Source organism: Haliotis rufescens, unplaced genomic scaffold, assembly GCF_023055435.1.
Source record: "Haliotis rufescens isolate VD_foot unplaced genomic scaffold, xgHalRufe1.0.p SCAF_2, whole genome shotgun sequence".
In the NCBI taxonomy this organism is placed as follows: domain Eukaryota; kingdom Metazoa; phylum Mollusca; class Gastropoda; order Lepetellida; family Haliotidae; genus Haliotis; species Haliotis rufescens.
In genome coordinates this window covers 47,434,030-47,447,279 of record NW_025963890.1, presented here as the reverse complement: position 1 = coordinate 47,447,279, position 13,250 = coordinate 47,434,030, and the positions used below count along the sequence as shown (strand labels likewise).

The 13,250-nt window shown below is 41.3% G+C and overlaps 1 protein-coding gene across 6 annotated transcripts in view; it reads left to right on the top strand.

The window, feature by feature from the left end:
- Positions 1-11,194, top strand: part of LOC124142216 — a 50,042-nt gene extending 38,848 nt beyond the window's left edge. For 2 of the 6 annotated variants that reach the window (XM_046510551.2, XM_046510550.2), the window contains exons 2-9: positions 1,585-1,774; positions 2,491-2,604; positions 2,761-3,087; positions 3,515-3,610; positions 5,550-5,694; positions 6,458-6,688; positions 7,325-7,621; positions 9,361-11,194. In XM_046510551.2, coding sequence (XP_046366507.2) covers positions 1,739-1,774; positions 2,491-2,604; positions 2,761-3,087; positions 3,515-3,610; positions 5,550-5,694; positions 6,458-6,688; positions 7,325-7,621; positions 9,361-9,479 — 1,365 coding nt within the window. In that variant the 5' untranslated portion in view covers positions 1,585-1,738 and the 3' untranslated portion in view covers positions 9,480-11,194. Of the gene's footprint in view, positions 1-1,584; positions 1,775-1,801; positions 1,910-2,490; positions 2,605-2,760; positions 3,088-3,514; positions 3,611-5,549; positions 5,695-6,457; positions 6,689-7,324; positions 7,622-9,360 lie in introns of those variants that run through there. The other 4 variants (XM_046510549.2, XM_046510552.2, XM_048400072.1 and 1 more) reach the window with 3 other exon arrangements.
- Positions 11,195-13,250: the final 2,056 nt, after the last annotated feature.

Sequence of the window (13,250 nt, the reverse complement as noted above, 5' to 3'; positions counted from 1 at the left end):
GCGAGACAATGTAGCCTACCATATCATAATTCAAAATTTGTTGCTATTTACGCTCTCGTTGAATGGGGATTCTAAGGTCTGATCCAAGAGGTATGTATGTATATATATATATATATATATATATATATACTTCTTTTTTTAATATATATATATATATATATATATATATATATATATATATATATATATATACTCTTAAAAAAAAGAAACTTGACACTGACTTTCAAAATGTAATATAATGCGATTGTTTCAAAATAGGACACAAAAACCATAATTGAAACACTGTTTGAAGATCAATGTACACAATGTTCAAAACATTACTCGTGTCACCTGGACAGCCACATGTACATGATACAGTTAATGTCACAGGGGTACAGAAAATGTTAGTATCGGTTGTGCCCACCACGTGCATCAATCACCGCTTGACACCGACGACCAATAGATGCAATCAAGTTGTCAATAACACGCTGTTGGATGTGCTGCCATTCATGCTGAAGTGTATCAAGGAGCGCCGGAAGTGTTTGGGGCGGTGGATTCCTTCGGCGAACGCGTCGATCCAACTCGTCCCACAGATGCTCAATCGGGGACAAATCTGGTGACTGGGCTGGTCCTGACAAACACGCGCAATATGCGGTCGAGCGTTGTCCTGCTGGAACTGTCCGCCATGAACGTTGACGTGAGGAAGAACGTAAGGCTGTAGGATCAAGTCTCTGTAACGCACACCTGTCAATGCACCTGCCACATGCACGAGAGGCGTCCTACCACCGTGATGAATTCCGGCCCATACCATGACACTCCCGCCGCCAAATGGGACAACTTGCTGCACACAGTTGAGGGCTTAACGTTCACCCCGACGTCTGTAGACACGTGCGCGCCCATCAGCACGTGTGAGTAGGTAACGAGACTCGTCAGTAAACAGTACATTTATCCACCTTGCACGTGCCCATCTAACCCTCTGTTGGCACCAAAGCAGACGGTCCGCCAGATGACGTGGGTTCAATACATGACTTCGTTCGTGCAAAAAGTCCAGCCTCCCTGAGTCTGTTGCGTACCGTTTGATATGATATTCTGCGTACCCCAGGGATCTGTGTGGTTGTAGACGTGGCTGTGGTAGCGCGGTCTCGGAGGTGTCGCAGCCGGGTGTATCGATCTTGTGCTTGGGTTGTCACCCTTGGTCTTCCTGATCTTGGTCTGTCGTCAACTCTGTTGGTGTTGTTGTATTGGGTCCACAGTGCGGAGATTGTCTGTCTGGACACGCCAAAGTGCCTGTCCACTCCTTGATGAGTTGCTCCAGCTTGTAATCTCCCAATGGCGTTGTTCCGTTGAGCTGCATTCAGTCTTGGCATTCTGTCACGGCCTCTACTGCCGTTATAAGGACTGTATGAACAGACGTTGATGTGGATTTTTATACCCATTCAGCAGGGGGTGGGGGGGGGGGGGGGTGGGGGTGGGGGGGGGGGGTGGGGGGGGGGGGGGTGGGGGGTGCATGCCTATATGCAGGATCCTGTGCTGCGAGTTTTTTACAGGCGGTTGCTGTGCTGCACGTTTTTTACAGTTGGTTCACCATTCTCATAAATGTTGCAGATCAAAGATATCATTGTCTACACTGATGGACAGACCTGTTACTTTAGCCACACTCACCAGACTGCTTCATCACTGTAACTGATCACTGAGGGATATTCTCGAAAAGTGACTCGGACCATCATAGATGCGCATCGTACCTACATGAAGGCTGTTCATGATCACAATTGGAAGGCATTCGAAGGTTATTTGGGTGAGCAACCCATGCAAGAGTTCTCATCTTTGGCGACCCTAGACGAAGTGATAATCGTCAGAGTGTATCACGGTTGCAGACTTTTACAGGCTTGGGTATCTGTCTCCCACCATCCAACCGTGGGATAAATGCAAAGTATGAGATAGGATAAGTTTGTAAAATTAGGAAAATTTACAATAAATATTTATAATAATTATCCTATCTCACATGCCAAACTCCGACCAAATCATCCTCGCATCACAGTTACACCAGCCTGCATGCTCTAAGAAAGGGAATGGGTAAGCTGGGGACGTCAAGATTCATGCACAAGATTCATGCATTGCACAGACCAGTGGTCTGTGGAAAAAATGTGTGAGGTGTTTTTTAAAGCTGGATATTTGTTTTGAGATCGTTTCCATACCAGGATCAAAGAAGGATGACATGCATAGTGTGATATGGGTTAAGTTTTATTCATATACAATTCATTGTAAAAGTTCCATTTTTTTCTTGAATTTTTTAATGTTAAATAACTTATCTAAGGTTTTGGTGTCTTTAATTATATACAAAACAAGCCCTAGTAGTTATTTGATTACCACCTTAAAACCAAGAGAAGTTAATATTTAAGCTACATGAGCAATACAAATACAATTGGGCAGTCCCTCAATCTGGACATTGTCACATGGTGTGATACAAACCAAAAAGCACATCCTTTGAAGCGACTTTCTTATCCACTTTAGATGGAGCCCTTGCAAGAGCTGAAGACGCTGGTTGCGCGACTGAAGTCTTTGGTTATCCTGAGCAACTACGAGACTGAAAATGTGTTAACAAAACGTCGCGGACACACAGTGCAGGTATCACTTCAACTATTCGGATTAATAGAGTAATTAAAACCTATGATACAGTGTTCAGAAATGCATTTTGTTGGTCCTTAACTGTCTAATACTAGTCCAAGCATTCTCATGTGTGGATAACTCTTAATGTGTGTCGATTCTTAATTCAATTTTCAGAAAAACAATGACAAGCATTTTGAACTTCACCATTTGGTATCCAAGGTCGACGAACAAATATCGCGGATGGGAAGTCTGAATTTCTCAGTACAGAACAGCAACAAACATGTCGTCAGTGGCCAAATAAGACTTGAACAGATGTTCATGGAGCAGGTGAAGGAAGACACCGAAAAGCGGATTGAACTGGAGAGAAGAAACGCAATCCTGGAAAGCCAAAGGGACAGTTTGCAGGGAGACTTCCTGGCTGCCAAAGACGAATTAAAAGCAGTCAAGGACGAACTGAAAGCAGCTGAAATTACCATAGCGACAATGAAGAACAGCCACGAAGTAAAGAATATATCTGTAGATAATGTGTTCAAGTAGATGTTGCATTACGAAGTGAGGGTCGATGACTTGGACACCAGGATAGTGTCACATTAGGCAGTACATAGGGCATGACTTATTGAAGGTTTGTTTCTATATCGCTAATGCAGCGCATTCTCGTGGCCCATTTGCGAAAACCTGGTGTCAACACGGTTATCTGGTCGTCTGTCCTGAGTCTTTGTCTTGAATTCATTGCTTCTATTTTATTGTTCTAACAGGGGGGATAATAGTGGATAGACCGTTGTCTCCTGAAGTACGTTTGACTAACATACAGCGTTGCTAACATGACTAACATTGATAAAGTATTCCATGAATGTTTCAACACGATTTGTGATTATATGTCCGCACATTTACCCTCATATTCCCTTTAATGTAACACCTTATTTCACAGGAGAAGCCATATCGTCCTTCGTTCAGTTATGCCTCTCTCAATAAATCCACCACGACCATCAGTACTCAAGACACGGGTTTCAATGAGCCAATCGATGTAAGTTACTATAAAAAGAATTCAAGTTATGGAATTGGTATATCCATCTATACAAGGTGGACGTGTTGGGATGCGCTATGTCACAATAGGGGATACCGTCTGATAACTGCTAAAGATAATCCTCAGTACAACATGTTTCCATACAGTTCGAATAACAAAAAGAGATAGTTATTTTGCCTTTAAAGATGTGTGTATACATATATGGGATTTTTTATACGCGTTTAGATACATAGCATATTGCAAAATATATATCAACCATATTGGAGATAAACTGCCAGGCATAAGATGGCCATCGAATAACCATTTCTTGTTCAGTTTCATGTATAGCCACATCAAATATTGGTGTATAGTTTCTTTTGCCAAGTAATTCATTATGGTGTAATATGTCCACTGTAAGGCTCTAGAGGAGCATATATACTGAACCAAATTAAAAACTTCACAATCCTAAAATTTTAACATTTTGACCAGTTATTATTGTCGGCCCTTATTGTGTATTTAAACAGTAATGGCCACGTATTGTCTTCAGATAACACCCGTTTTTTGTGCAGGTGAATCGATCAAAATCATGTGCACAGCACTATAGTGGCAAAAGTGTTTTTTTCACGTGCAACTGGTCACGTGGCCATAATACCGCACGTGTTTTCAGCCATACTTGTTAGCAGTCATTAACAAAAAGAGAATAACACAAGAAAACAAAGTTTTTACGGCCATTTGTCATGCCACGCCTTTCAAATATGCAACGTGAACGTGGCATCGGCATGTTGCAGACGGTTGCAGGTCGACCACGTGTGATGTCACATGCAGAGGATCGTCAGATTGTCTTACGTCACCTCCGTAACCGATTTTTGACGGCTACATCAACCAGAAATGAACTGTTTAGGGGTAGACTGAGTGCGCAAACTGTTCGAAACCGTCTGAGAACTGCTCACCTTCAAGCACGACGTCCATACTGCGGGCCGATTCTGACTCAATTACACAGACGTCAACGTCAGTTGTGAGCACAGCGACACCTACGATGGACTCAGAGGAATTGGAATTAAGTCGTCTTCAGTGATGAATCCCGATTTAATCTTCCATTTGCTGATGGTAGGGCGAGGGTGTGGAGGCGCCGTCATGAACTTTCAGCGGAGGCGGAAGTGTCATGGTGTGGGGTGCTTTCTGTGGCAATGCACGTTCCAGGCTTCTTGTCATCCGTGGCAACCTCAACGCTGCTGCTTTACGCGACCAGGTACTGGCACCAGAACTTCTTTTATGGCAGCACATGGACCCGGTTTGATCTTCCAACACGACAATGCCAGACCCCACACAGCAATTTTGACAAGGAATTTCCTTCAGAATGCGGGAGTCAACATCATGGACTGGCCGTCAAGGTCTCCCGACATCAATCCCATCGAACACGTCTGGGATGCTCTTGGCAGAAGTCTGCGCACTCTCCAGAACCAACCACAGAATTTGCAAGATCTTGGCACCATTTTGCAGCAACAATGGCGTCGTCTTCCCAATCATGTGTTCACAAGCATCACAAGGTCCATGCGGAGGCGTTGTGTGGCAGTTGCCAACGCACATGGTGGCCATACACGCTACTGAACTTGTGTGCCATCAGATTCTGTACTTGGGACTTATGATTTAAACTGTTCATATTATTACCGAATACCGTAGGTGCTTGGAACAAATTATGGTTACCACCGTTGATTAAAATCCTTCTTTGGACATTATTGATAAAAAAAATTACCTTCTCTGATACATTTGTCTGTTGTATATCATATATGGGATTACTTATAAAAATGTGAAGTTTTTAATTTGACTAAAATTGGCAAATTCTATTATAGTTCGTCTTGACATTTGTCATCGCACATATGCAAAGCATATTTGTTCTGGTGGTATTTTAATGCACGTGCATGTACTTATTTGAAATGCTGAGTGTCAACCAACGTTTCAGGGACACCTTCCTATTCTTGAAGAAATACGGATGAAGGTGGATCAGCTATTGGAATCTGCGTCAACCAGTCTCTGCCCTACAACCACGTGTCCCCAACTGCCGCCTCTTGTGAGAGGGTTTTGTGTCAACATCCAGGACTTCGTTAGTAAGTATTAACAAAGCAGGAATTAGTATATGTGATAATAATGTGTGAATTTGTTATTGAGTATGAGACAATGTAGGGATTCAGCAGTGAGTATTGTAACAAAGTAGATTTGGTAGAGAATTATGACAATGTTGATAATAGTGAAAATGATAACAACGTAGGAATTTGTTGTGAGTATAACAATGCATGAATTTGTTAGCGAATGTGATAACAATGCATGGATTTGTTGGTAAGTATGATAACAATGCATGAATTTATTGGTAAGTATGATAACAATGCATGAATTTATTGGTAAGTATAACAATGTAGAAATTTGTTGTGAGTTTAACAATGCATGAATTTGTGAGCGAGTGTGATAACAATGCATGAATTTGTTAGCGAGTGTGATAACAATGCATGAATTTGTAAGCGAGTGTGATAACAATGCATGAATTTGTTACCGAGAGTGATAACAATGCATGAATTTGTAAGCGAGTTAATAACAATGCATGAATTTGTGAGCGAGTGTGATAACAATGCATGCATTTGTGAGGGAGTGTATTAACAAATTGTTGTGAGTGTGATAATGATGTTGGAATTTGTTGAGTAAAGAGTTGAGAAAGCTAACATTCATGAAGGTATTTCACTGTTGCAATTACATAATCGAGTTTAGATAAACATTCGCGGATGAAACATCGCTTGCAAAATAATAAGGGATGGAAGTACATTAGTTTACCTTACTGTTACCATTGGCTTTATTTTGATCCATGTCTCTGTCTAATAGTTTCGCCAGACAGAAGCAGAATAAATCAGTTCTCCAGATGCCTTGGAGTTAATCGAACCAGACTGCTTGAACTAAAGGAGGAACTGGATTACACCGGCGATGTTGCTACTCTGTTCTGGGCCGTCATCTGTGAGTGGAACGGAATCAGTGTTACCCAGGCAACCCGTGCCACCAGGCTGAATCAGCTGATACAGGCCTGTGATGAGTGTGGAATACATAATCCCTTAGATGGTAAATAAAAATGCACTCTATGGTGTGAATCCCATTTTCACAGAACGTGAACATGTTGTTAGAGTGTGTGAGTTTGAGTCCCCGAGTTTCACCATATGCTCAGAAGCAGTTATCAATTATGCAAAGTCGAAAAACAAAGAAAGGTTCAGAATTTTTTGTTATAACATGGCTTGCCATCTCGGGAGGAAAGCCCAAAGTGTTGCAGTTCTTAGACATCTACCATTTTGTAGCACGGACATGGTGCTGACTAACCTAGAAACATAATCGGGATAAATTGGGTGGTGGGGTGATTTCAGCGAGGTGAGAGGGGGCGGGGGGTTACTTGAGTAAACAGACAAGTAGACTTTTGTTTGATTGACCTTACGAATAATTGCCCCGACCCTTGTCTTTGTTACTCTCTCACCTTCTGGTGATCATTTCAGGCTAGTTCTAATTCTTGTTATTGGACCGAGTGCACAGACTTAGAACAAATTGGATCTGTGTTGCCATAAACTTCAAGTAAGCAGATAATCAAAAGGTTCTCAATTACTTGTATAAAACTGGGACTGCCAATTTGCCCGAAACTGCTCTTCCTTTAGTCTTCTTATTGTGTCAGCGGAATCATCTATATATATACCATCGTGTTTCTATTTTCAGTGCGCCCGATGCCAACCAAAGACCGTCTAATCATTGAGAAGATCTACTCGTACCTGGTGGAGCACCTCATGGTCCGACCAGCTCTTGTCTACCTACGGGATTCTCAAAAGCTCACTCCAAACATAGTCCAGTATGTGCAGGATCCCCAGCCAAACCCAGATCAAGTCCAGAGGTTTGTGGAAGTCCTACCCGTGTGTGGTGACCAGGCTCTGGACATCTTCGTGGACGCTCTGCAGAAATCTGAACAACAACATATTGTAGATGCCATGGTTGCCTCAGAACCAAGGAGGTTTCAAGGTATGTGTGATATTCAGCGGCCTGTAAAAATCGTGTAATGCATTAATATGTAGATTTGAAATTCACATTGAGTTGAGTCCCGATGACCTTGAAGGCCACGGCAGTATGTTCTGATCTCTCATGAAATCAGAGACTCGTGTTTAGTTCGGCCGAGCATTGTTATGCTGAAAAAGGATGTCTAATGCTTTCAGAGCCAGGACATTAAATCTCCTCACATTAACGCACACCTGTTAAGTTGCCCTGGATATGAACACGGTCTGTTTTCCGCCCTTAAAGGTGGCTCACCACATCATAAACCTTGCTCCATCGGATCTGACGACTTCTTGAGAGCAACATCCGGTATAACGCTCAATTCATCACAGATAATATCACTATACCAGGGAGTAAGATAATATCACTATACCAGGGAGTAAGATAATAGCAATATACCAGGGAGTAAGATAACAGCAATATACCAGAGAGTAAGATAACAGCAATATACCAGGGAGTAAGATAACAGCAATATTCCAGGGAGTATGATAACAGCAATATACCAGGGAGTAAGATAACAGTAATATACCAGGGAGTAAGATAACAGCAATATTCCAGGGAGTAAGATAACAGCAATATACCAGGGAGTAAGATAACAGCAATATACCAGGGAGTAAGATACCAGCAATATACCAGGGAGTAAGATAACAGCAATATTCCAGGGTGTAAGATAACAGCAATATACCAGGGAGTAAGATAATAGCCATATTCCAGGGAGTAAGATAACAGCAACATACCAGGGAGTAAGATAACAGCAATATACCAGGGAGTAAGATAACAGCAATATTCCAGGGAGTAAGATAACAGCAACATACCAGGGAGTAAGATAACAGCAATATACCAAGGAGGAAGATAATAGCAACATACCAAGGAGTAAGATAACAGCAATATACCAGGTAGGAAGATAATAGCAACATACCAGCGAGAAAGATAATAGCAACATACCAGGGAGTAAGATAACAGCAATATTCCAGGGAGTAAGATAACAGCAATATTCCAGGGAGTAAGATAATAGCAATATACCAGGGAGAAAGCCAGGATTTTGATTGCAGTCTACGTTATTACTGAGTGTTGGCCTGACTATTTTCAAAAATCACTTTGTTATCTGAATGATTTGTGAAAACGTGTCATAAACTTGATCAAGATATCTGTGACGAAATCCAAAGACTACATGAAAACTGCTTTTTCTGTTGCCAATGTAACGAATCATGCAAATGTCAAAGGTCATCCATGACAATAAAACCGTCTTGTGACACTTCGTCAGTTAATACGAACATGTAGAGACCCGTGAAGATCCGGGATAGAATAGGTCTTCAGCAAACCATGCTTGCCGTAAAAGGTGACTATGCTTCTAGTAAGAGGCGACTAACGGGATCGGGTCGTCAGGCTCGCTGACTTGGTTGGCGCATGTCATCGTATCCCAATTGCGTGGATCGATGCTCATGATGTCAGTCACTGGATTGTCTGGTCCAGACGCGTTTTTTATACAGACCGCCGTCATATAGCTGGAATACTGCTGAGAGCGGCGTTAAACAACAAATAAACAAGCAAACAAACTTGTATGTCACCTAGCAGTGCAACATGGAATATTTTCCATCCACGAAGGCTTCTTTTGAAAATATTGTTACCACTTATGTGTTTCTTTGTTTTGAAAAGTATATATGATAATTCTCATCATGATTCAGGTGCCAAACTTGATGATGTTTCAGATCCAATGCACAAAGACCAGCAAGGAATATACAGAAGAAAAAGTGAAAAGACAGAGAAAAAGAAATTCAGCTTTAAGACTTTCAATTTTTTTCCAATCTTCAACTTGAAAACGAAATAAACGCAACAAGAACCATTTCTTTGAAATCTTCGTAGAAAGGGTATGGTCGATTATCATACCTTCATTTTTTATTTTTTTTTAAGTAATGTCTGATTGTTACAACTGAAATATTACGTTTTATTTCGACAACGCTGATTGAAATGACTTCTCTTAAAATTGGCATCAATTCGGATGAGACAAGAAAGTGTTGTGGCAACACAGTTTATTATACCTTAGAATAGTGAGGCACGAAAAAAGTGTGTATAGTGATGTGAAAAATGGCAAATTGATAAATCCGATATCACTAGAATACATTTAAGAAAGAAACAGCTGAATGCTTTCGGTGCCATCTAACCTATGCCATAAAGTTTTGTTTTTTTATACTTGGAGGTGTTCAATCTACTGGCTTTTTGTTTGCTTGCTTGTTGTTTCAGGAGTAAAATTACTTTTATTTGTGTAGATTACATTAATAATGTGTGCTTCGCATACGGTTCTGGTCATAGTGACCAAGTCAAGTACGTCAACGTCTGTATTTTCATGATTTTGTGGTATGTTCGCGGCATAGTGCTTATTTCCGTTCCAATGTCCTCTGACGGTTCTATCATTCAGAATGTTCAAAGCTTTCTTAGATAAACTATTTACATGGAGGTATAGTTACTTGGCTAGATATATATCGTTTTTGTCAGTGTATATTGGGGGACTGTTTATTCACTTTGTGGGGTTCATGGCTCGTACCAAAGGGGGGAAAAAGAGGGAAAGATGTTTGGCAGAATTATTTATGATATTGTGTAACTGTTGAAATATTAAAACAATGAAATAAACAATTAAGAAAGTTGTTTCATTTAACGGGGTCTTTGTTGAGGACTAGTCTATTCGCCGTCCTTATCATACCTAAATGCATGGTTAGCCGGTTGGCTCTTGTAGCCTAGCGCGTCCTTCCATCAGGACTGACATGTCGGTTATTTGGTGATTTATGTCATCAGGTCTTTGAAAGACCTTTAGAAGTAAAACACATAAGGAAGAGAACTTATGGATGTCAACATACTGTAAAGTGTTGGCTTCCATTGTCTATTGCTAATCACTTATCAGCGCCAATCATCTGTTGGCTTCCCTTGTTAGTTTCCACTCCTTGTTGAGTTTCCACGTTTTGTTATCTTATTAATTGTACATACCGTATTCAACGTAATAAGCGCCCAGGGCGCTCTCCAAATTAGGAATAGGGGGCTCTTATTAGAATATTATTTTGGAGAAAAAAAACAGAGTTCCAAGGTAAATTTCGTGGTTTATGCTGACAGTCTGAAATGTTTATGTACGACAGATATATTTTTCCAGAATTTAATTGCCCATAATTAAGGGTGCATATAACACACGAGTGCATATTATACGCGAATAAATAAGTCTTGCGTACATTGATAAATTGGAAGGGGTGCTAATTGGGATTGTTCACTAGCCAATATATTAACAAATGTTGCCGTGGGCGCTTATTAGAGCGGGGCGTTTATTACGTCGAATACGGTATATATGATCTCTGCCTCATGGCATTCATTCACCTGATGAAGGAGTAAGCATGTTCTCTGAAACGTTGTGTTCCTCATATTAAAGAAGTTGACATCCATAAATTCTCTTCCTTATGATTTATGTCATGTATAACACGCAGCGTCTGTTATTCGAAAATCTTTCCTTTAAATGTTCCTCGTCTTTTATGCAGTTTGCTTTCAAATAAATAGTGTTTGTTCCTTACTAGTTATGTTATCATAATCGTGAGTTTGTCTGATGACACGCTGCATGGGTGAGTGAGTGAGTGAGTGAGTGAGTGAACACATCGTCCTCCTGTCAGAAACAGAGCAATTAATTTGTCAAAACTGTCAGTTCGGGTTGTCTGAATCTATTAAAACAGTTGTAATTTCCGATTTGCCGATACACGGTAAGGCGAAGCAAAGAGAGTGAGTGAGTGAGTAAGTTGGGCTTAACGCCACTTTTAACAGTATTCCAGTTATATCACGGAGTGTCAGCTTATTGTGGGAGGAAAGCCCCAAGTGATGCAGGTCTCAGACGTTTTCCACTTCGGTGAAACCAACGAGCACGGGTGTGGTACTGACAAACCTAGAAACATAATCGGGGCGAACCGGGATTCGAACCCACAATCATAGGTTTCTGGTGTGCCGAAAGGACGCAACTCTGCACAGCGAATCGGGTCGCCTCGGACGACTGGGCCACCCGTACCCATAAACGCTGCATGACAGTCGCGATGAGAAACCTTGTCCACTCCGCGATAGTGCATGGAAATAAAATGACCAACCGAGGTTGTGTTGGTGGCACGCATACTTGTGCCATAGCGACTGATTTACGACAACCATTGTCTGAAGAATATTTGATTTAAAAGGCTAATTACCCTGTAGCCATGACATGTGCATGTCTCCATAACTTAATTGTCATTATGTATTAGTCGCTAATGCCCGTTGTTAATCCTCACCACCATTTCATTGTATATTGACTGTCAGCCAGCCTGGGCTACTATATCATCACGTCTATATGTCCAATGTCCAGGGCATCGTCATTGTCTCTTTGTCTGTCCATTGTTGTTCGTTTCTACATATGTGTTATTATTACAGTGTTAGTCAAGCTTGGTATTCCGAGCATGGGGTAGGGACGACCTCGAGCAGGATGTGCCGCTCGTTGTTTAACGCCGCACTGAGCAACATTCTAGCTATATGACAGCGGTCTGTAAATAATCGAGTCTGGACCAGACAATCCAGTGATTGACAACATGAGCATCGATCCACGCAATTCGGATCGATGACATGCATCGACGAAGTCAGCAAGCCTGACCACCCGATCCCATAAGTCGCCTTTTACGACAAGCATAGTCGCCCTTTACGGCAAGCATGGGTTGCTGAAGACCTATTCTACCCCGGATCTTCACAGGTCCAATGTTTGTCTTAAGAGGCGACTATGATTTCCGAAAGAGGTGACTAGCGGGATCGGGTGGTCAGGCTTGCTGATTGGTTGATTCATGTCATCGTATCCCAATTGCGTGGATCGATGCTCTTATAGCTGGAATATTGCTGAGTGCTGCGTTAAACACCATACAAACACAACGTGTTAGCTTAATGTGGGAGAACATCCAAAAACCAAAAATCCTAATCAGGGAGAATCAGGAATTCGAAACCACTATCATAGATTTCTGGCACACCTAAGGGAAGCAACTCTGCACAACTGACGACCGGGCCACACTTACCTCTACATGCACAGGTACACACAAACAATATTTGAAACAACTTGAATATCTAAATAGAAGTTTCATACGAATATTTAATAGTTTGGTAGGTATCGTCCTCGCCAAATACACCACAGCATCCCGCAAACAAAGTCCGTGGCTGCATCTATTGAGCCTATTGACAAATCTTAACGCATCATTTGAACGTGGAAGCTTCCATTCCAGACTATGCTTTAAAAAGTATTTTGAATCAGTCATAGATTGTGTTAAACTTTGGAGGTTGCATGGTCAGAAAACATATTCCGCTAACAATGTAACATTTAATATGAATTTTGCCCTTTTCCTCTTTATTTACTACAACGTGTTTGAATCGTTATCTATCGTGTAGTTGTCCAATTTTCGATCATGAACGTTGATACTACCTAATTTCGTTTATCCGACATACTCGTTAATCCGACATAATCATATGCAACCAACAATGTCGGATTAACATTCTTTCCTCATACTCTGATATGTTTCATCATGTTTTTATTTCCAGCAGATCAAATACTGTAACTGAGAACAGAAATTATATT